The 23,296-nt window shown below is 38.5% G+C and overlaps 3 protein-coding genes across 4 annotated transcripts in view; 2 read left to right on the top strand and 1 right to left on the bottom strand.

The window, feature by feature from the left end:
• Positions 1 to 23,296, top strand: part of LOC139126525 (retinoblastoma-binding protein 5-like) — a 299,327-nt gene that overhangs the window by 267,168 nt on the left and 8,863 nt on the right. The gene's annotated exons all lie outside the window — the stretch shown is intronic.
• LOC139126531 (uncharacterized) lies at positions 3,419 to 11,627 on the top strand. Its single transcript, XM_070692587.1, has 2 exons — positions 3,419 to 10,138; positions 10,904 to 11,627. Exons 1-2 carry the CDS (start codon positions 9,921 to 9,923, stop codon positions 11,334 to 11,336), a joined length of 651 nt encoding a protein of 216 aa, XP_070548688.1. The 5' UTR covers positions 3,419 to 9,920; the 3' UTR covers positions 11,337 to 11,627.
• On the bottom strand, positions 11,621 to 21,533 carry LOC139126523 (uncharacterized). The gene is made up of 9 exons (XM_070692576.1): positions 20,153 to 21,533; positions 19,649 to 19,952; positions 19,157 to 19,441; positions 18,711 to 18,954; positions 18,279 to 18,468; positions 17,739 to 17,960; positions 17,333 to 17,504; positions 16,933 to 17,081; positions 11,621 to 11,835 (listed from the first exon to the last, which is right to left on the bottom strand). Exons 1-9 carry the CDS (start codon positions 20,562 to 20,564, stop codon positions 11,660 to 11,662), a joined length of 2,154 nt encoding a protein of 717 aa, XP_070548677.1. The 5' UTR covers positions 20,565 to 21,533; the 3' UTR covers positions 11,621 to 11,659.

The following is a 23,296-nucleotide window of genomic DNA, read 5'->3' as shown; positions in this document are numbered from 1 at the left end:
AAGTGCTACACCCTTCATATTCGGTATGATGGGACACCTTATGACGCCACATATTGTACCTCATTAATTATGCACATATCTAATTTTGAGTGAGCGAATAGAGCTAGAGGTCTGATTTTTGGTATATAGGGATACCTTAGCAATACAATTTTTTGACAAAATATCACGTGACCTTGGCTCGTTAATTATGCCCATATATAATTGTGGGCAAGCCAATAGAGCTAGAGGTCTGAATTTTGGCATATATGGATTAATTAGCAATACAATGTTTTTTTTCAAAATGTCACGTGACCTTGATGACCTTTGACCTTGAATATGCATATATATGCATAACTCAGTAATCACAAGTTCTTTACGCTTCAATTTTGATAGGATAATAGACCTTAAGATGTCACATCTTGTACCTCATTTATTATGTACATATGTATTTCTTGGCTGGCCAATACAGCTAGAGGTTTGATCTTTTTTCCCGATTTAGAACCATAACTTAGACATGCCTCTTGTTTCAAATTGGGAACAATGACATAGACCTATGTGTCCATAGATCTGAACATATACACTTTAGTGATACTTCTTAATGACCTCATTTCCCTGCCCCTTCAAGACTAATACTCCTATTACAAGTGGGGACTATGTCATTGTCAATGACTTGTTAATTGTAAACAAGACCCATCCACAAAACACTTTCCCATGTGGCCCAAATCGGTTTCTAAGGAAAATAGTGGATAGAAGACACAGTCACTGAACAGTCGACTACGCCACGAGTCAACAGCGGGCAGAGAGACAATGGACTTGCCATGCCAATACACTGACAGTAATCTACCGCTCAAACCATGCTCAGTGCGATCGAAAGGTTTTCGGACATTGTAGTGCCTAAATGTTTTAGTTTGCGCTTAGTGACATCGTATCAAACAAGATCCAAACTATCGTCTTTTCAAGAGGTCACAAATTGTGTCGCCGCGTCATTTGATGCGCTACGGCCAATGGCAGCGCCGATCGAGTAAATTAGGTTAGGTTTATGTCCATGGGTTAGGTGTACCATGGAGCTACTGGTAGCCCCATGGGTATACGAGAGTATAACCGTTTTATTGCCAATGAAAATTACGAGAAGGATGGCAGTCTATGTCACGTCCTCATTCATCGGGAAATATGTGCGGCAGAAGCTTGTAGAGGGACCGTGATCTACGCAATCGTGAACACGGCGATTCAAAATAGCGACCCGACAAGCTTTCATTGTTTGTATTCATTCCAAACATGTACTTGAAAAGGCCGAGCACATCACTTTTTGCAAGATTCGTTTGCTCCGAAAATGCACAGGAACATGGGTCGATAGCACCGTATAACAAAATGATAGTTGCACGGTTCGACAACATGCAATGCCTGGCCTACAGTGCCTGTGGTTTTACTCATTAAACAGAAACACTCCGGCGAGGGATCGCTCCACTTTTTAAATTTAAAAATAAAATCAACCGTGAAAAAGTTCAAAACTAAGACCGATACTGTCCTATTTCATACAAAGAAATAAAACTTGGACTTATTGTACTTACCAATCTGATTCTGAGGAACTTGTCCCGGACGCCTGGGGTTCAAATAGGTATGGCTGTGCGCCTTCCAACCAATTCCCTTCGAAATCACTTTCTGAATTTTGATCATCGTTGGAGTAACTTGACAATTTGCTGTCGCTGTAGCTCGAGTCCATGACGACTTAGGGCCGACGCGGCTTCCTTGCCAGTGTTTACTGGGCGTCTGATAGCACTGATAGCACTGTTTATATAGCTGACTTTGTTTGCGGTGTAATTAACGTAAGGCCGCTAGGTACACTTTCCTGACAATAGCGTCGTCCAAATGACGTCAATTCTACCTGTTGGTCAATATGCAAATACCGCTGCTGGGCTCGGGTGCGAAGTGGCGCCCTGATCACCAGGCATGAAAAAAGAGTGAAATTTCGCCGTTCGCGCACATTTTTTCGAATTGACACAATAGGCAATCAATACACCGGTCCAATTGCCGAGGTTTTGGCGGGAAAAAATAAAAACTTTGGAAAGCATGTCATAGGCCCTTTAACGTATTTGACACGTGTACAGAATCTGTATATGTGTATCTATTGTTGTATATCAAGCATTTTGCCCAGTGACAGATGAACTAAATTTGATCTTTTGAAATTATGATGAAATCTGCAATGTTTTATTTTTGGAGGTAATTGTTGCCATTTTTGGTCAGAAAATTTTATTCTCAAAAAACTACTCATCAGATATCTTTGGTTGACATGGGATGATCCGATGTGATATATTCAAAGTATGATGAAATCTTCAATTGTGTATTTTTGCAGTTATTTTAGCCACTTTTTTCTGGCCACTGAACTGAGCTATCAAAGATTTCCACCTTTTTCATCAACATGTGTCAAAAATAGTTATTCTCTACATAAACACAGCGGAGCTATATCAGCCGTCAGGTCGCTTGTTTTTCGCTCCCATTTACCATACATATATGGCAATTGGGAGGTTATATGGTTGAAAAAAGTCTGTAAGTGAGGTGTCTGTCTGTATGTATGTATGTATGTATGTATGGATGGATGGATGTCTGTCCGTCCAACGCAAAAACTCAAAAACTGCTCCACGTATTAAGCTGATTTTTGGTGTAGTAATGCCATATATGGTCTGGATATGCCGTTGTTAAAATGAACTTGTTAGTCTCATGGATATGCAAATGAGGTAGAAAAAAGGGCGAAAATGGTCAAAAATCAATAACTCAGGAACTACTCATGTGATCATTGTCATATTTGGTCTTTAGGTACCTTGGGCCCAACTCATTTAAACATATAGATTTGATGTCAATATTTGATGCTTTCTATTTTTAATGAATTTAATTTCTTTTTTTTGCCAATTTAATAAAAAATCTTATTTTCTTAAACCAATGGTCGGATCGCTTTAAAATGTGGCGTACAGGTGCCTTGTGATAACTCAAAATAGAATTCATCGAAATTATGGCAAAATTTGCACATTTGTATTTTTGGGCAATTTTTGCCATTTTTGGTCAAAAAAATCTTCTTTGAAACTGTGTATGCCATTACTTTCTAATTGGTTGTGCAGGTTCCTAGGAGTGACCTGAAGATGACTCAGTGAACTAAAGGTAAAATTTGCAAATTTTGTGGTACTTTTTGCCATGCTTTCACATTTGGTACATAGGTGAAAAGTAGTAGGTCATTCATTCAAAGTCAAGTACTGCCTGTGTGAATGAGCAGATTTTGATTGTGCTGTTCCAGGCTGAGGTGTTATTTATAGGAATGATGCAATGTTAGACGGTTATTGATATTTAACTGAATTTGACTTACATTGTATGTAACTCTTGTACTGTATAAACCCTATCAATTCTCCCAGAAAAAAATAATTAATATGATTTTAAATAATTGAATTAATAAGGAAATCAACAAAGCCAAAATAATTTTAGTGTAGAATTATTAGAAAGTTCAACATTTTTGAGAGTTCATAGTGAAATGTTTACCATCTTGGATGATAAAAACATGTAAAGGCAAATTTCCTGAATCCCAACTTTGACATATTCTGTACCGTCATGTATTGTTCTCTGTATGTTATCTAAAAGAAATTGCTCATAATAGTTTGTCATGATAGGTTGGCCAAATAAAGAGAGATAGAGAAAGTTCCGATTTCCAGTTGTGGTCAACTTGATAAAGATAAAATTGAATTAAATTTTGAGGAAAAAAATAGAGTGGTCAATTAAAAGAGTGGTCAAAGTGATAGGGTTTTTATGGTAAAGCTGGGTTATAAAATTCCTCATGTTCTATTTATAGCAATTATGCAATCTGTGTAAACAGTGCAATGAAAGGATTACATGATTCCTTATAATGCTTTTAATGACCTTGAACTTCTTAAGTTGCAAACATTTATCTCTTCAGTGTGCTTTCTTTGAGTACGTACAGTCTCAACTTATTCAACAGAACTTACTTGAATGTTAATTTGAGAGTTAAAATGTGCTTGGTTAATAGGATGAAAATACTGATCAAGATAACCAGCTGAAGATTCTTTATACGCTGACAGATATGCTGTTTTTTTTAATGACATAATCTTGATAAGCAAGGCATGTTTACTTTAATTAGAATGTAATTAACTCTTGTTTATATTATTATAAGCAGTAGTATCAAGTTGAACAAGCTGATATTGATAGGTTGGGCAGCTGTTGGAGGTTAAAAGCTGTAAAAATAAATGTATGCATGTCTATCTGTCTGTCTGTCTGTCTGTCTGTCTGTATGTATGCATGCATGCATGCATGCATGTATGTATGTATGTATGTATGTATGTTAGTATGTGCGGATGTATGTCAGTCCACATTAAAAACTCCTGAACCGCAGCACCTACCATCTTAGTATTTGGTGGACAGGTGCACTCAGGGGTGGAGATGTGAATTTGTTCAAATGAATATGCCAAAGTCAAAAGTATGCAAATGTGGGGGAAAAAAAGGAAAGATCCTGCAAATTGCTAAAATTCTGTGACCACTGACCAGATTTGGTTGAAACTTGGTATGCAGGCTCTTTATAGTGACTTTAGTTACATTTCTTCAAATTGTGGTGATGTGTTGAAAGTTGTCTTTTTGAGCGATTTTCCCATTTTTGGTCAAAAAATCTTATTTTCTGAAAGCGCCTCATCCCATTGCCTTGAAAACTTGTATATATGATCCCAGGGTTTGCCTTTGTCAGATTCGTTCAAATTGTGGTGAAATTTTCATATTTGTATTTTTGGGGCAATTTTTCGCACTTTTTGTCAAAAAATCATTTTCTTCCAAAGTATTTGTTGGATTGCTTTAATACATGATAGTCTTGCAAGCTTGATCCTAGGGTTGTTTTCTGTCAGATATGTAAAAGTCATTATGAGATGGAGCATTTCATATTGCTGGGGTATAAGATTAATTTGGACTTACAATGGAATTTTATTAGTAATCAACCTGTAAGAATGCAACGTCATGTGTGTACTAGTACTTAGTATTTCTGTAAAATGGGAGCACAGTGTCATTGACTTTTTTTTTTAATTTTGCATTGCAAAAATATCAAATTGCATTCAGCAATTAATAATTCTAGCTTTCTTTCACTTTGTTTTTTGTTGCTTTTTTTAATTTTTATTTTTCTCTTAATACCCGCGGTAAGTGGCACGATAATGTTACATCATACGCCTTCCATACTGGTTTAGACTGGTCTGGCGGACATGTTGAATTTTTGCTTTGCGAGGATTCAAACATAGCGACCGTGCGTGATTGTTCAAGAGCTTAGATATTGTGAAGTTTCGGAGAGCGATCACATTTTGAGGGTGGGTAGCGAGAGGTCGCTCGCTGAATTTTACGTTCAACGCGAACCCTACCCAAAGTAGGTGATCGCACTGTTGATCCCTGGTTTTGTGGGGAAACCAAATGGTTTTTGGGAAAATTGATTTACCAATCATGGCATAGGGCCTTGTAGTGCAGCTTAGGGTTCACGTTCAAAGTAAAATTCAGCGAGCAACCTCTCGCTACACAATCATTGCAGCTACGTTGTACTGTAATTGAGTCCCCGATTGACGCTAGATTGCCTAATTTCTTACAGACCTTTAGAACTGTTCATATTATCGCTGTTTAATGTGTTGCCACCTCGTATCAGTTCCGCGACTGACACAAGCATTGCTTTTTTTCCCTGCTGCTAACATGCTGTCACCGTGTAATGAAATGTCAGTACCGCGACTTGAGTATATTGTATCGCTCTCAGAGGCAATTGTTACTTTGGTTTAGGGAAATTAAACTTGTAAATTTATTTGAGTCTCACAACTGTTTCCATCTAGCTTATAAATGCAAACACTCACAACACCACTGTCATTTGTATCGCTGAAACTTGGCTACAACCACAAATTCCAAGTACCAACATTCAAATACCTGGATACAAAATGTTCCGCCAAGACAGAGTTGACTCATATCAAGCTCTTGAATTCAATTCATTGAAGTCACAACAACATGCAGTTCTTATCTATATCGAAGATAACATAACAGTTGACGTTATCAAGCCCACTACCTCCACAAACATAGAGTATGTTGCTTTTTGTATCCCTAACATGTCTGTGATCGTGATATGTTTGTACCGGCCACCTACATACCCACAGTGCTTCTTTCTGAACAATTTGAATCAACTACTTCGCTTTATCAGCACTATTAAAGTCAACCACATCATAGTTTGTGAAGACTTCAATGAAAATCTCCTTTTACATCAAAAACTCCAAAACAGCTGCACATTTCATCTTGATATTTGATGTGTACATGGATGATGGGCTGTGGATGAGATTTTGTTCAAATGAAGTTGTCATTGCCAAAAATATGCAAATTAAGTGAAAAAATGTAAAAACAGTCAAAATTGAAAAAACTCAATAACCACTGAGCAGATTACATGAAAAATTAGCATGTAAGTACTTTGGGCTGACCTGAAATGATTGTGCACATCTTGGATCAGTATCTTGGACTTGCTATTTTTCATGAATTTTTTTGTAATTTTCTCCCATTTTTAGCTCCCATAGCCATATGTATATATGGCAATGGAAGCTATTCTTATAGGCTAGGGAACTGTCTGTATGTATGTATGTCTGTATGTCTGTGTGTCTGTATGTCTGTATGTCTGTATGTCTGTCCGTCAACATCAAAAACTCCAAAACCGCTGCACATTTCATCTTGATATTTGATGTGTACATGGATGATGGGCTGTAGATGAGATTTTGTTCAAATGAAGTTGTCATTGCCAAAAATATGCAAATTAAGTAAAAAAATATAAAAACAGTCAAAATTGAAAAAACTCAATAACCACTAAGCAGATTACATGAAAAATTAGCATGTAAGTACTTTGGGCTGACCTGAAATGATTGTGCACATCTTGGGTCAGTATCTTGGACTTGCTATTTTTCATGAATTTTTTTGTAATTTTCTCCCATTTTTGGTCAAAAGATCTTCTTCTCTGAAACCACAAGTCCGATTGATTTGAAACTTGGTATGGAAGTGCATAGGAGTGACCTTTCCCAAATTTGGGCAAATCGTGTGAAATTTGCATATTTTTAGTTTACACGTCCATAGACTCCCATGTATAAGGCAGATCTCCATAGACTCCCATGTATAAGGCCACGAAAAATAAAATTTAGTTTCTCATCGTATTCATATTGCAAAAAGGATGCAGTGACACAATTTTTAGTCCCCATGGATGAAGTCCAGTGGGCTTACAGATTGGGTCATGTCAGTCTGTTCGTCCATCCGTGAGTCCATCCCTTCACGCAGATATCTCGGATATTTTGACAAAATGTCATGTGACCTCGATGACCTTTGACCTCAAATACATATTTGTCCATAACTCAGTAACCACAAGTGCTACACCCTTCATGTATGGTATGATGGGACACCTTATGACGCTACATATTGTACCTCATTAATTATGTGCATATCTAATTTTGAGCGAGCCAATAGAGCTAGAGGTCTCATTTTTGGTATGTAGGGATAACTTAGCAATACAATTTTTTTGACAAAATGTCACATGACCTCGGCGACCTTTGACATCAAATATACATATTTGTCCATAACTCAGTAACCACAAGTGCTACACCCTTCATGTATGGTATGAAGGGACACCTTATGACACCACATCAGGGTTCTGCCCAGAGTTCCAAGAGTGCTGGACGGCTCATTAATATTCATGAGCATTAATATTCATGAAAAAACTGTAACATTTATATGCTTGTATTTTTACATTCTTAGGGCTTGATATACAAATAATAGCCATTTCCACTGTACCTTCAAAGTATTTTTTTAGTTTTAATTGAACAAAACAGAAAGAAAAAAAATCTTTTGTAGTTGTAAAGGAATCTTTTGAAGCTTCTGAAAAATAATGTACCACTTTTTTGTCATCATTTTCCTGTGCTTATATCATCGCTCACCACTGTGATGTCTGGATTACCATTGCACTGTACCAGCATCCAGTGTTTTTTCAAATGACCTTGGTGGTCTTGTTACTGCTCATGCGCAGACTCTCTAGAGTTTAAACCAAGAACTTAGGGGTTGACTAATTGGCCATAGTTTTGAAAGTTGAATTTCTCGATGTCAAATTCACTTCAATTGCTTCTTGATAGTCATTGTAGAATGGGAAAATTCACAAACAGAGAGGCTTGTTGCCACGGACAAGTAACTACTGGCTTATTGACCTGAAAAATAAGTGAGTGTTCATTGATAATTCAAAGACTGGATTCGTTGACACCAAACTTGCTCATGACTTTCATTGCATGCAGTCTTTCCACAATGCCACTCATTGAGTCTGAACTGAACATTGAAGAGTACGTTTTAGTTAGAAGTCCTGTTTTTTGTGTTGATTTTCGCTTCCGTATTTCATTTTTATGGGGTTATAAACCTTGATACAAAGCAAAAAAACTTCAGTTTTTCTCCTTCTTTCGATCGTACAGAGATGCTGTGTGACAGGAAAACCGTGTCTAGTTCATTTATAGGGCGATGATCTTGTGAACGTACGTTCAACAGCTGAACAGCTTTTCATATGCAAAATCAGCGTACGGTAATCAACCAGTGGTATTGTTTAAATAGCATTTTATTGAAAGGCATTCTATAGTACCATTGTTTTCATCAACTCTTCATGCAATTTTATGAACTGCTTGACCTCAAAAGTGTCATAGACATTCATGTTGATTGTTCAAAGCATTGAACTGCAAGTGCCGGTCGGTCACTTGTCAATGCTGGTCGGAAATTCTGAGTGCCGGACGGGCCCGACCAGCGCCGTCCGGCGTGCGCAGAACCCTGCCACATATTGTACCTCATTAATTATGTGCATATCTAATTTTGAGCGAGCCAATAGAGCTGGAGGTCTGATTTTTGGTATATAGGGATAACTTAGCAATACAATTTTTTTTTACAAAATGTCACGTGACCTCGGTGACCTTTGACCTCAAATATACATATTTGTCCATAACTCAGTAACCACAAGTGCTACACCCTTCATATTTGGTATGATTGGACACCTTATGACATCACATACTGTACCTCATTAATTATGCACATATCTCATTCTGAGCAAGCTAATAGAGCTGGATGTCTGATTTTTGGTATATAGGGATAACTATAGGAGAGAAATTTTTGACCAAATGTCATGTGACCTCGATGACCTTTTAAAATATATGTTTATGTCAATAAATAAGTAACCACAAGTGCTATGTCCTTTGTATTTAGTAGGATGGGAGACCTTATGACAACACACGCTTTACATCATTAATTATGCACACATCTAATTCTGGGCAAGCGAATAGAGCTAGAGGTCTGATTTTTTGGCATATAGGGATTAATTAGCAATGTAATTTTTTTTTCAAAATGTCATGTGACCTCGATGACCTTTGACCTTGATTATACATATATATGCATATCTCAGTAACCACAAGTTCTATACCCTCCAATTTTGATAGGATATTAGACCTTAAGATGTCACATCTTGTACCTCATTTATTATGCACATATGTAATTCGTGGCTGGCCAATACTGCTAGAGGTCTGATCTTTTTTCCCGATATAGAACCATAACTTAGACATGCCTCATGTGTTTCAAATTGGGAACAACGACATAGACCTATATGCCCATAGATCTCAACATATACACTCCAGTGATACTTCTTAAAGGGCTGGTGAAGAGTAAAAATGAGATCGCTGAAAAGGTGATTTTCACCCGTTAAATAATGCATGGAAGAGCAAAAGCAAAAAAATTTACAGCAGAGAAATGGTTAAGGGGCGTATTTACCGAAAAAATTGCATTTTTCCGAAGCTTGGTCACATTTTCCCGCGAAAAAATCAAACCCGGAAGTGTGACGTCAATAGATGATAACCCTGTCTGCGCTTGCCTGGCGCTAACTCCACGCCTGGAGCAAGATGGCGGCTTCTGTCGAGTACTACGACCAAGACAGTGCTTGTTCGTCCTCTGAGGACGAACAATTATTACCAGGCGAAGAAGAAGAAGAAGAAGTACAAGAAGTTATGTACGTCGGTCCGTACATGTATGAACCTGATGCCGTTGAAAATCCCGAATACATTGTACCACAGCGAGCCGACCTACAATGGCGGCTAGACCCGACAAAACTGCAAGAATGGTAAGATACTATTGTCAAATTGTCTCAAACAAACGCGAACTCTTCGCATTTTAACAAATTGTTCATAATCAGAAACACACAAGGGATAAAAAGGGGCGATGAAGAAAGTCGCTGTCAGTTGTTTTTCGTCTCTACATTTGTAAGAGTAACAGGTTGTTTCAGCAATTGTTGGTTTCGGCTGGTAATTTTGCATGGCCCCGGTTGTTTCGCCACCCTAGCTGTTTCGGCCCTGAGTAAACTTGAGCATTTATTTTACCCGAGGCTATTACAGAACAGGATCCCTGTGCACAGAATTAAATTGGTAGAGCTAGATTTCGGGCTGTACGTGGTAGCTGTAAGTCTCTAGCAAATCATGTCAGTCATAGTGACAAAACGCTCGCTCGTATTCGTTCCATCTCCGTCGTACTGTCGTCTCATGCTACGTCAGTCCTACTCACAACATGCTCGTTCTATCATACTGTGAATGTCGTCCCACTGTTATGTTAGCCTTACTGACAAAACACTCGTACTGTCGTTCCACTGTTATGTTAGTCCTTATGACAAAACGCTCGCTTGCACTGTCTGTATTGTCGTACTGTCGTCTCTCATGTCAGTCATGACAAAACGAATTGGGCTATAGGCTGCGCTGATAAAGGCCGAAACGGCCATGATGCCAGGGCCGAAAAACGGGGTTGTAAAAATTACCGGCCGAAACAATTTGGGCTGAAAGTGATGTAAGTGATTTAACTCAAGTTATTTTAAGCCCAATCTCATGCTATTTCACAGGTGCATGTGCAACCACTGCCAAACAATGCCCACAGCTGTTGAGTGTGTTTGCTGTGCTGAAATTCCGCAAATGGTGGATAGAAGGATGAAAGGGGAGGAGCAGTGTAGTGGAAGATTGACCTGTATTACAGACCATCCTGGAATGCATGCACTGTGCCTTTATCCAGATGCATTAGAGGTGGCGTGGCTAACATACAAGTACCAGTACAAAGGAAATGCATTCAATGGACCCCAGGATGCTAAGTATAGACACATTGCGTATAGACAGTTTGTCCGTTGGTGCTGGAAGTTCCTTGGCAAAGAAAACCAGACTGTATTACCAGCCTGTGCTGTGTCTTGCATCAGGGCACACTTTCCACCACCAGGTGAAGAAGATAATTTTGTTTTTAAGGGGTTTCTTGTTGCTAAGAACAATCTTCCAGAACTACACTGATACATTATACATCATTCATATTGTCAAATCATACCCAAGTTGCCTCTGTTTTGGTATTCTAAGTAACTGGTTCTTTTGAAATTTTAGTGACTTTTTCCTGTGAATTGAACACTTAAGTTTCAGTCGAACAGGTAATGGGGAACCACTGATTGTACCCATTGAACATTCACGTAATGTCAACCAAAAAATGAGGAAGCCTGCATTTGGCCGTAAAAAAATATTAGACCGTTGTTTATTGTCAGCTTTGTGAAATTACATTTCAATGCGTGAATAAAAGAATTTCATACGACAGTTGTGTGTCAAACTCTGTCTTGTCAGTTTAATTACATGTAATTGTCACAAAAGCGTGCACAGTGTTCGGCAATGACACTTTCCTTGTCCGGCTTGGACAGAGCTGCAGTAAGGAATGGTGGGTCTTCCACTCTTATAACATCAGTCCTGTGTTTCTTGGGGTTTTGAGCCAGTTTCACAGCCTCAGAGAAGCAGTCATTCACGTAACCTATACAAATTAGAAAAGATGTGCTTACAAATCAAGATGATCACTTAATTTCACATAGTAACTTATATTTACTGCACCAATATTTGATACTATGTGCCCACATTGTTACGTGCAGAGAAAAACGAACAAAAGGGTGAACTCAGCAGTTAACGTTTAAACAAAATTTATTACGAAAATAAAACTAATTGCTAAGTCAGGGATAGAGTACAAGCTTTAAAAGTGTACAGACTACTTATCTCAGCTGGGACGGCAAGCTCCAGTCTCAGAGTTGTAACAGTCAGTTGGATGAATGAACAGTCCTTGCAGGCTTGAAGATGCATAAAGTCCACAGTATAAATCCAGCGTTGGCAGTGAAGGTCTTGAAAAGTCTTGAGAATGACTACTGCTGGAGTTTAGTAACACACAAGAGACACGATCCCAAAAGTCTGACTGGAAGCTGTGCACGTCCCTTTTATAAAGGCATATAAGAACAATCTAGAACTTTTATTGACATGCTAATACTGTTCTAAAATTATCTCCTTACACAACTAATCAACTTTCCAGAACATTCCAAACATGACTAATTGAATTCAAGGTTGTGAGGTCATCAAGGGCAGTGACCTTGAGAATGTTCTAGACTAATTGAACTCAGGTCATGATGAGTGTGGGGGAAATGACCTACATAACACACCCCCTCTTCAAAAAAGAAAATTTTTCAAGAAAAATCTTTCTTTACAAATGTAATCTTAAAGTGTGAACAACAATAAGTTCTAAATACGAGAGAGACAGTCTGCAATTAAATTGTCTCTGCCTTTGATATGTCTAATGTCAAGATTAAACTCCTGTAACATTAAACTCCATCTTAGCAATCTCTGATTTTTGCCTTTGAATTTCTGCAGAAAACAAGAGGGTTGTGATCAATATAAACCACTATTGGCTGATTTGAAGAAGTAACATAAACTTCAAAATGCTGTAAAGCTAATATCAAAGATAAACACTCTTTTTCAATTGTAGAGTAGTTTCTCTGGGATTTGTTAAATTTGCGTGAAAAATAGCAAACAGGATGATCTACACCATGACTATCCTCTTGCAATAAAACAGCACCAGCAGCCGTATCACTAGCATCCACAGCTAATTTGAATGGCAAAGTGAAATCTGGTGCAGACAACACTGGGGCACTTTGCAGTATGGCTTTAAGTGTGTCAAATGCCTGTTGGCATTGCTCTGACCAAACAAACTTTACTTTCTTTTTAAGTAAGTTAGTCAAAGGCTCAGTAATTGTGGAGAAATTTGGACAGAATTTTCTGTAGTAACAGCCATACCGAGAAAGCGCATCAGTTGTCGTTTGCAGTTTGGTATGGGAAAACTTGAAATGGCACTGATTTTGGCATCAACAGGTTTTACCTCACCCTGTCCTACAGTATGTCCGAGGTAAGTTACCCTCGCCCAACCAAACTCAGATTTGGCAAGGTTGACAGTCAACATTGCTTTACTCAGTCTCTCAAAGAACTTCCGCATGAGCTTGATGTGTTCCTCCCAGGTGTCACTATACAGGACGACGTCGTCAACGTAAGCTGCACATCCGTCTAGCCCGGATATGACGTCGTTGATCATCCGTTGGAACGTTGCCGGAGAGTTCTTCATTCCGAATGGCATCACCTTGTACTGGAACAATCCGTCTGGTGTAACAAAGGCGGATATTTCACGAGCACGATCCGTCAGAGGGACTTGCCAAAATCCCTTCAGTAGGTCAAATTTCGTCACATACTTGGCTTTTCCCACTCGGTCGATGCAGTCATCAATCCTCGGGATTGGGAAAGTGTCTGTCTTTGTTAAAGTGTTGACCTTCCTAAAGTCCGTGCACATACGATAACTGTGATCTGATTTGGGAACAAGTATGCACGGCGAACTCCAGTTACTTTTACTGGGTTCAATAAAGTCATTGTCCAGCAGGTATTTGACTTCTTCCTGGAGATATTTCGCTTTTGTTGGATTCAGTCTGTATGGATGTTGTTTTACAGGCTTACTGTCCCCAACATCAACGTCGTGATAGATGACGTTGTCCTCGTTGGAACATCTTGAAACAGGTGTTTATATTCATGGAGCAGTTCTTTCACCTGTTGTTGTTGTTCTGGCTGGAGGTGTGCCAACTTTGTAGACTCCAGCTTCTCCAGGATTTCTGAGTTCTGAAGCTTGACCGAGCCCAGCTTTGAGTTTAGAGTATTTTCACTCAAGTCAGTTTCAGTATCACTATCTTCATAATGGTTTGAACTGACTGCACTGACAGGCTGAGTTATAGTAGGATTATCCCTATCCAAATATGGCTTAAGCATATTTATGTGACATAGCTGTTTTTGTTTTCGCCTGTCAGGTGTTATTATGATGTAATTTAAATCACTCAATTTCTTATCATTAGATATGGCCCAAAGTAACGAGCATGGAGTGGTTTTCCAGGAATTGGAAGTAGAACAAGAACTTTTTGACCGGTTCAAACTTCCGTTTGAGGTGCTTTATCATATTGGTTTTCATTGACTGCTGAGATGACTCAAGATTTTCTCTGGCTAATTCACATGCTTTAGAGAGTTTTGTACGAAAATCTGACACATATTGCAAAATATTCAGACAATCATCATCGTCTGATAGGAATTTCTCTTTAACGAGCTTAAGTGGGCCACGGACTGTATGTCCAAATACAAGCTCAAATGGGCTAAACCAAGAGACTCTTGAATTGACTCTCTAACAGCAAAGAGCAGAAAATGAATTCCTTCATCCCACTGCTTCTCTGTGTCAAAACAGTAGGTCCTAATCATGTTTTTCAAAGTTTGATGAAATCGCTCAAGAGCACCCTGACTTTCTGGATGATAGGCGGATGACCTATACTGTTTAATGCCTAGCTGATCCATTACTTGTTGAAAAATACCAGACATAAAGTTGGAGCCTTGATCGGACTGGACACATTTAGGGAGGCCAAATAAAGTGAAAAATTTGACTAAAGCTCTCACTATAGTCTTTGTCTTTATATTTCTCAGTGGTATGGCTTCTGGGAACCGAGTTGATGTACACATTATTGTCAGCATGTACTCATTTCCTGATCTTGTTTTTGGTAGGGGCCCAACACAGTCTATTAGAATCCTACTAAATGGTTCTTGAAATGCAGGAATTGGCTGTAAAGGGGCCTTTGGAATGGTCTGATTTGGCTTTCCTACCATTTGACATGTGTGACAAGTTTTACAGAAATGTGCTACGTCCTGCCTGAGATTAGGCCAATAAAAGTGACTGAGAATTTTATGATAAGTTTTCCTGACTCCTAAGTGACCAGCCCAGGGGGTTTCATGGGCCAGGCGCAATATTTCAGCATGGTAGGGCTTTGGAACCACAATTTGATGTTTTATAGCCCAATCGTCATCAACCAAAACATCTGGAGGTCTCCATTTACGCATGAGAATACCAGACTTTGTATAATAGGAAACAGAGCTATCTGAAGTTTTACCTTCATCATCTACCCTGTCAAACAAACACAAAATATCTGGGTCTTTGTGTTGTTCTGCAATGAGATTTGATCTAGAAAATGTCTGACTTTGGTCAGCAGAAGTTTTACTGGAAGTTTCAAATCCACGAGGGATAACGGAATGATCCGTGTCAAACACCTGACTGAGAAAGTGTCATTTAAGTCAACATCTGTGACATTATTTTTGAGAGTATTTTGATTCTCGGAAGTTTTCTTGACATGGCTCGAGTAATGGCACATGATGGGAAAAAGCCGGGAATGTCTTCCTCTATTGGCTCTGGATTTTGATCTAAACTAGGATTATCAGTCACAAGTGGAATTAGTAATGACCTTGTCCCCAGCAAGGTCGTTTCCAAGAAGAAGGTGAATCCCTTCAAAAGGCAAAAAAGGCCTAATACCTAAAGTCACAGGTCCACAAAAAACAGTCCGAAGACAAATAGACATTATGGAGAGGAACAGGAATGTAGTCATTGCAATCTAACCCCTTTTGTCTTTCTTCCATTTCTAACTGCATTCGTATTTTTTCTTTTTCTAATGCCTGTCTCTCTTTTCCATTTGTAATTCTTTTTCTTTCTGTCTTTCTTCCATTTGTAATTCTAGTTTCTTAATCTCCAAATTTGTCTGCAATTCTAATTCTAATTTTCTGAGTTCAGAGGAAGACTCAGGCTCATAATCTTTTAAGGCAGACTCCTCAAAATGGCCAGAATTAACTAAATGTTTTGCAATCTTGAACTGTATTTCTCGCTTGCGCATAGATCTTTTGACATCTACTTTAAGGAAATTTGCCAGTGCTATGAGGTTGTCTTTTCTGAGGGAATTAAATGTGTCCTGATCAAGGTCATCCATAAATTCGTCTGGTTTAAATTCCGCCATGATTGGATTTCGCTGAGTTCACAGTATACAGTAGTTTTGAAAAGGCTGTCAAAATGTTGTCAAACGGCTCAAAATATTCGTATCCCGGACAAGCCCCCAATTTGTTACGTGCAGAGAAAACGAACAAAAGGGTGAACTCAGCAGTTAACGTTTAAACAAAATTATTACGAAAATAAAACTAATTGCTAAGTCAGGGATAGAGTACAAGCTTTAAAAGTGTACAGACTACTTATCTCAGCTGGGACGGCAAAGCTCCAGTCTCAGAGTTGTAACAGTCAGTTGGATGAATGAACAGTCCTTGCAGGCTGAAGATGCATAAAGTCCACAGTATAAATCCAGCGTTGGCAGTGAAGGTCTTGAAAAGTCTTGAGAATGACTACTGCTGGAGTTTAGTAACACACAAGAGACACGATCCCAAAAGTCTGACTGGAAGCTGTGCACGTCCCTTTTATAAAGGCATATAAGAACAATCTAGAACTTTTATTGACATGCTAATTACTGTTCTAAATTATCTCCCTTACACAACTAATCAACTTTCCAGAACATTCCAAACATGACTAATTGAATTCAAGGTTGTGAGGTCATCAAGGGCAGTGACCTTGAGAATGTTCTAGACTAATTGAACTCAGGTCATGATGAGTGTGGGGGAAATGACCTACATAACAACATGGAGGAAAGATTCTCTGGTAACAAAAATAATTCACAAAGTATGCATGGTTGTACACTGAAATACTTACCATATGTTGCCTCAACCATGACCTTTTTGAGGGAATAGCCACCATTCTTGTACTTAGGATATGCAATGCTGTAACAGCTAACTCCTTCATTCGTCACTTTCTGTCCCCTCCCAGCATTTTCATTGTAATGCATTGCAGCAAGTCTTACTCTGTATTAAGTAGCACAAAAAAAAGCAAATAAGAGCATGGTCAAGAAAATTATGTGCTGGTAGTTCTTGGTTAGAATCTGAAATGAGGAGACTCTTTGAATGGGAATGCATGTCCATTTAATGAGTTCACAATTACTACCTGGTATTTGAATTATTCCATTGCATTGCTCCCATAAACAAGAAAAAGGCAGAATGTACTGGTACTGCTGGTATGAATTTCACTTCCAAACATCGAGAGACAACCCACCCACCTGCTGCACATTCCTTTGTAGGAGAACGTGTACATTTTGGGTACAAAATGATTAACAATACTATGATAAGCCTCTACACCACTGGTCTGCCCATGATGTGACATCTTCTGTACATCATTTACAAACATGGTCTTGGTAAGGAGGTCTACCACTTTGACATTAACATCAGTACCTACAAATAAAATATGCAAGCTTCATAAGTTATCAAAATATCCATCTATTTACAGTATTAATGATCACAGGCATGAAAAGCTGCACTGATTTATAGTAACCTGTCATTATGAAGTTGGAAGAAAAGGACTGTGCACACTGCAAAATTATTTCCTAAATTTTTTATTATTTCTCAGAGTTTGTTACAGGCATGTCTCAGAACCATGTGTATTGACACTGGTATGAAAAAGCTTACCTGGTAATAGCCACTGCTTGTCCCTAGTAATTGGAGGATGTGAACAGTTTTCATGAAAATTCTGTATGTGGTCAACGCAAGCAAGCCATTTCTTCTTCTTCTCCTCTGCTGTTTTTGATGACAGCGCACACCAGTACAAATGGCACTTGATGCTCATGATCCACTCCTTCAAGACAGACATGTTCTTATTTTTGGCCAGTGCCATCAGCTTCTTGCATAACCCTGAAAATTATACTGTGTTGTCAATACATGTATTATGATGCACTTCTGTTGTAATTAGTGACATGTGATCATATACATATAATGCATGTACTACTCTTCCATTAAAGAGGACAACAGACCCAACGTTTTGGTGATGGTGTAAACTTCCGTTGTGTGTTGACGTACAGTGCATACTGAAAAACAATGGAAGTCATACATACTTTCTTTTCTATTTATATAGATACTGAATCATATCAATTCCCTTTACTTTACTCTGATACAGTCAAGCCATGAAATAGATACATGTAAAAAACTGTTCATGTTTACAAATGATCTCACCTTTCACAATATGCCAACAATCGAAGTAATGGGTGACATTGGTCCAGTTTTCCCTGATCCATTTTGCTACCTGACGATGCCTGTCAGTAATAATAGCTTTTACTTTGACATCTTTGTATGCTTCCAACTCTTGACGGCACCTCTTTAAGCCCTCCAACTCCATTCCATAGCTACTTCCAACCTCATTACTCTGCAGGATGAAAGAGGACCAACATAACGTTAATATTAATAATAACAACAATAACATATTAATAGTTACAGCTAGGGTCACTTCAGTGAAGACATATTCATATATAAGCATATTCATAGTAAGTGAATGCAAGAACAAAAACATCTATATGACACAGGATGTAAGTTTGCAATGGTAACATTTTGTCACCCTTCCTTCAACAAACAGACACTATTGTTCGCGGTCGTCTATTTCATGTTTACCTGGACCAACTGGATGGTTAACACTTTGTTAACATCGAGTTCCATTAAAGTGTAACTTCCATATTTGGCAGAGTGACCCATGGAATCACACCTTGCATCGCCACCAAGTATCAACTCCTTATGCCTGAGGGAAGTGAACAGAGCATCCTGTTTCTTTTTCGAGACAGTGGCTATAGCTTCATACATGTAGGATGCCTGGTGGTGAAAGTATGTCCTCGTGGTTTGGCACTGGATATTTAGAAAGCTGCTAATGAAAAACATGCATGTTTGTTAATTAATTGAAATTAAAGGTAAATTAAAACCCATTGATTGCAATGAAAGTCCAAAACTGATACAAAAGTATGAATTACCCATTGATTGGAATGAAAGCCCAAAACTGTTACATAAGCATGCCACTAATTCAAAGTGATTTATATTTTTCTATGGTTGCTGTGAATGTGGCATACCTGAACATCCTTAAAGCTTTTCTTGGCATGCTCCCAGTGAACAGAATTGCACAGTTCAGCAGCAGATTCAGGGTTGGTATGTTTCTGATGAATGGCTGATTACACCACTCCTGCTTATTACCACAGGAGTTGCATACAGCCCTGACCTTTAGCAGGGTTCCACACACATAGCGATGACATGTATTTGTGGCTCTGCACACTGAACAAAGAGCAAAGAGGGCCATCAGTGAAGACTCAAAGACAATATATTTCCTCTGTTTGTGTAGGTCTTCATTTCCATTGCTCCTGAAAATCCAAATATACATCAAAATTAAACATAACTGTATGTCACACAAATATGCATATTTGTATATAGTTTCACATTTGAAAGAGGAAAACCAGTAAATTACAAATGAATCTTTCATTATGAAGTGGAATTTTAATAAAATGACAGTGGTTATAATTGCTAACGGCCAAGGGAAATTTCACAAAGTGATCACATAATGACCTTACCTGACTTCATCAAACCTGATACCTCCCGATGTATCATCTTCAGACTCTGATGTGTCTCCATCTTCAGGAGTTTCCTCAAGGCTGTAGGTTGGATCTTCCTCTTCTGCATCCTCTCCCTCTGATATTTCCATATCTTCATCAATGTCAGACAAAGGCTCATCATATGTAGTGGATCTGGCTACTCTCTTTCTTTTTGTCGGGTATGGGGATTGCAGATGTAAGTCACACTGCACACCAGTGGATTTACAACGGGTTTTCATATTGCATTTTTCACATGGCGGAGTGTACTTCATTGTCTGTATTTCTGTACAACGAAAAAACATGGAAATAATTTATAACATTTATAAAGGAATTTCATATATAACATTTTACAAACAATTCAATGCAATTGTTCCAGAAATTTGAAAAATTACAAGATCAATAATGAATGACACCATGGTTGATTGAAAGATATGTGCCTGAATTTGATATGATGATGTCTTGCTGTTGTGTGAGTCTACTTACTTTTGTCAGTTGACAAAGGAGGTGTCATTTCACATGATTGCAATGGCTCAGGCTGACTGATGACACAAGGTGATTCATCCGCTTGGATTGTTGGTTCTGGCATAACTGTTGGCTCTTGACTCGTTGCTTCTTGTAATGAACTGATAGCAACATCCACCAATCTCTTCCGTTCACGTTTAGCAGCTGCAGCTCGGGGAGTGGGTGGGCTGAGGTGAGCACCCTGATCTCGGTGAGTTGAAGGACTTGGAGATGGACGAAGTTGAATTGTTGGGACGGCATCTGAAACGAGCATCAGTCTGGTATATAAAAGAAATACAATGTTACAGCCAGTGACCAAGAGTATTGGCGAATTTTGTGAATTACAAAAACGATAGGGAAATAAAAACTGCACATGACAAGTCAAAATAGCCATACGGCCCGGCTACGCGTCCACGACGAGGCGTACCCGTAGCCGTATACAGCCTTGCTACGCAACACAGAGCTAAGGCACATACGTTTTTTCAGTGAAACTTTATACCGCTCGTTTTAAATGCAACCGTGAATTTAGAATAGCTTTCACAGATGAATTTCTTCGGCAATGTAAGCTTGGGTCAGTTTTAGTTGTGACTTGTAATTGTACACTGAATACGTCGTCAAGTATGAGCGGATATCATTCGCCGCGAAGTACATCATTATACGATGTTGCGCAACAAATGGTTTAGCCACGTAGAAATGCTCCGAAAGGAATCATGACAGCAGTCGTTCGTTTTCTTCGGTTACGTTGAACTCGTTAGACAGGACTACAGCACCAAAATTATATAGCCAATCAATAGTTTTATCCGTTTTTAGGGTCTATGGTTATATTAATAATCTCGTAAACTAGGGCTTACCTTCTGGAAAATCCGTGATCGTATTCCATGCGGTTGGCAAAGCAATCGTCAGCAAAGTGCTTGTAGCAAAGCACGCTTGTGGCTGTCGGAGTAAAATTAACCCGTTTTGCTTTCACAAACTTGGTCCATTTTCTGGACAGATTTTCATCCTTTGGCCATAGAAACAATTTTGAGGCCGAATGAGAACAATGCATAGCGACACAACGCTTAGGCATTGTTAAAACTTTTTACAATGGTTTGGAGAATGCACACAAAAGCACTGCACTGCACTGGCTGGCGTGAATAGCGCCGGCGGTCAATGTACTCTAATGACGTCATATCGGACATTTGCCGAAGATTGCCGAAGATTTGTATCTCCGTTGCCAAGGGCGTCACTAGGGCCTTTATTCGGAACTGGGAGCGCAGTTTTGAAAAATTCCAATGCAGATCTCTTTTTGACCATTTTATTGGTCAAAATAAACAAGCAATAAAAATTTCATTTTTACTCTTCACCAGCCCTTTAATGACCACATTTCCCTGCCCCATCAAGACTAATACTCCTATTACAAGTGGGGACTATGTCATCGTCAATGACTTGTTGAGTTAGTGGTTGTATCACAGTATTGGATATTTCTAATTCTGTATTTTTTCCATTTTATATTCTGAATAAATACATTAAACATATTTCACTGTCTCCAGTACATTACATTTAAGTATTTTCACTTCATGCACTTTATCCCTTTCACACAAGTTCAAATATCTGACCAGAGAACAAACACTAAATAGTCCAGGATGGGAGCTACGGTGTCATTGACGCTATTTTTGGTCAAACAATCTTCTTCTCTGAAACCACAAGTCCGATTGATTTGAAACTTGGTATGAAATTTGCATATTTTTAGTTTACATGTCCATAGACTCCCATGTATAAGGCAGATCTCCATAGACTCCCATGTACAAGGCCACGAAAAATACAAATTTAGTTTCTCATCGTATTCATATTGCAAAAAGGATGCAGTGACACAATTTTTAGTCCCCACGGATGAAGTCCAGTGGGCTTATAGATTGGGTCATGTCTGTCTATTTGTCCATCCGTGAGTCCATCCATTCACGCAGATATCTCGGATATCTTGACAAAATGTCATGTGACCTCGATGACCTTTGACCTCAAATATACATATTTGTCCATAGCTCAGTAACCACAAGTGCTACTACCCTTTATATATGTTTGGTATGATGGGACACCTTATGAAGCCACATATTGTACGTCATTAATTATGCACATATCTAATTTTGAGTGAGCCAATAGAGCTAGAGGTCTCATTTTTGGTATATAGGGATAACTTAGCAATACAATTTTTTTGACAAAATGTCACATGACCTCGGTGACCTTTGATCTCAAATATACATATTTGTCCATAACTCAGTAACCACAAGTGCTACCACCCTTTATATATGTTTGGTATGATGGGACACCTTATGAAGCCACATATTGTACGTCATTAATTATGCACATATCTAATTTTGAGTGAGCCAATAGAGCTAGAGGTCTCATTTTTGGTATATAGGGATAACTTAGCAATACAATTTTTTTGACAAAATGTCACATGACCTCGGTGACCTTTGATCTCAAATATACATATTTGTCCATAACTCAGTAACCACAAGTGCTACACTCTTCATGTTTAGTATGATGGGACACCTTATGACGCCACATATTGTACCTCATTAATTATGGGCATATCTAATTTTTAGCGCGCCAATAGAGCTAGAGGTCTGATTTTTAATATATAGGGATAACTTAGCAATACAATTTTTTGACAAAATGTCGTGTGACCTCGGTGACCTTTGACCTCAAATATACATATTTGTCCATAACTAAGTAACCACAAGTGCTACACCCTTCATATTTGGTATGATTGGATACCTTATGACACCACATACTGTACATATCTCATTCTGAGCAAGCCAATAGAGCTGGATGTCTGATTTTTGGTATATAGGGATAACTATAGGAGAGAAATTTTTTGGACCAAATGTCATGTGACCTCAATGACCTTTTACCTGAAATATATGTTTATGTCAATAGATAAGTAACCACAGGTGCTATGTCCTTTGTATTTAGTAGGATGTGAGACCTTATGACAACACACGCTTTACCTCATTAATTATGCACACATCTGATTCTAGGCAAGCGAATAGAGCTAGAGGTCTGATTTTTTGGCATATAGGGATTAATTAGCAATATAATTTTTTTTTCAAAATGTCATGTGACCTCGATGACCTTTGACCTTGATTA

Source organism: Ptychodera flava (genome assembly GCF_041260155.1).
Source record: "Ptychodera flava strain L36383 chromosome 3 unlocalized genomic scaffold, AS_Pfla_20210202 Scaffold_27__1_contigs__length_13241970_pilon, whole genome shotgun sequence".
Classification (NCBI taxonomy): Eukaryota; Metazoa; Hemichordata; class Enteropneusta; family Ptychoderidae; genus Ptychodera; species Ptychodera flava.
The sequence above is the reverse complement of the archived record's forward strand: the minus strand, read 5'-3'. Positions and strand labels throughout refer to the sequence as shown.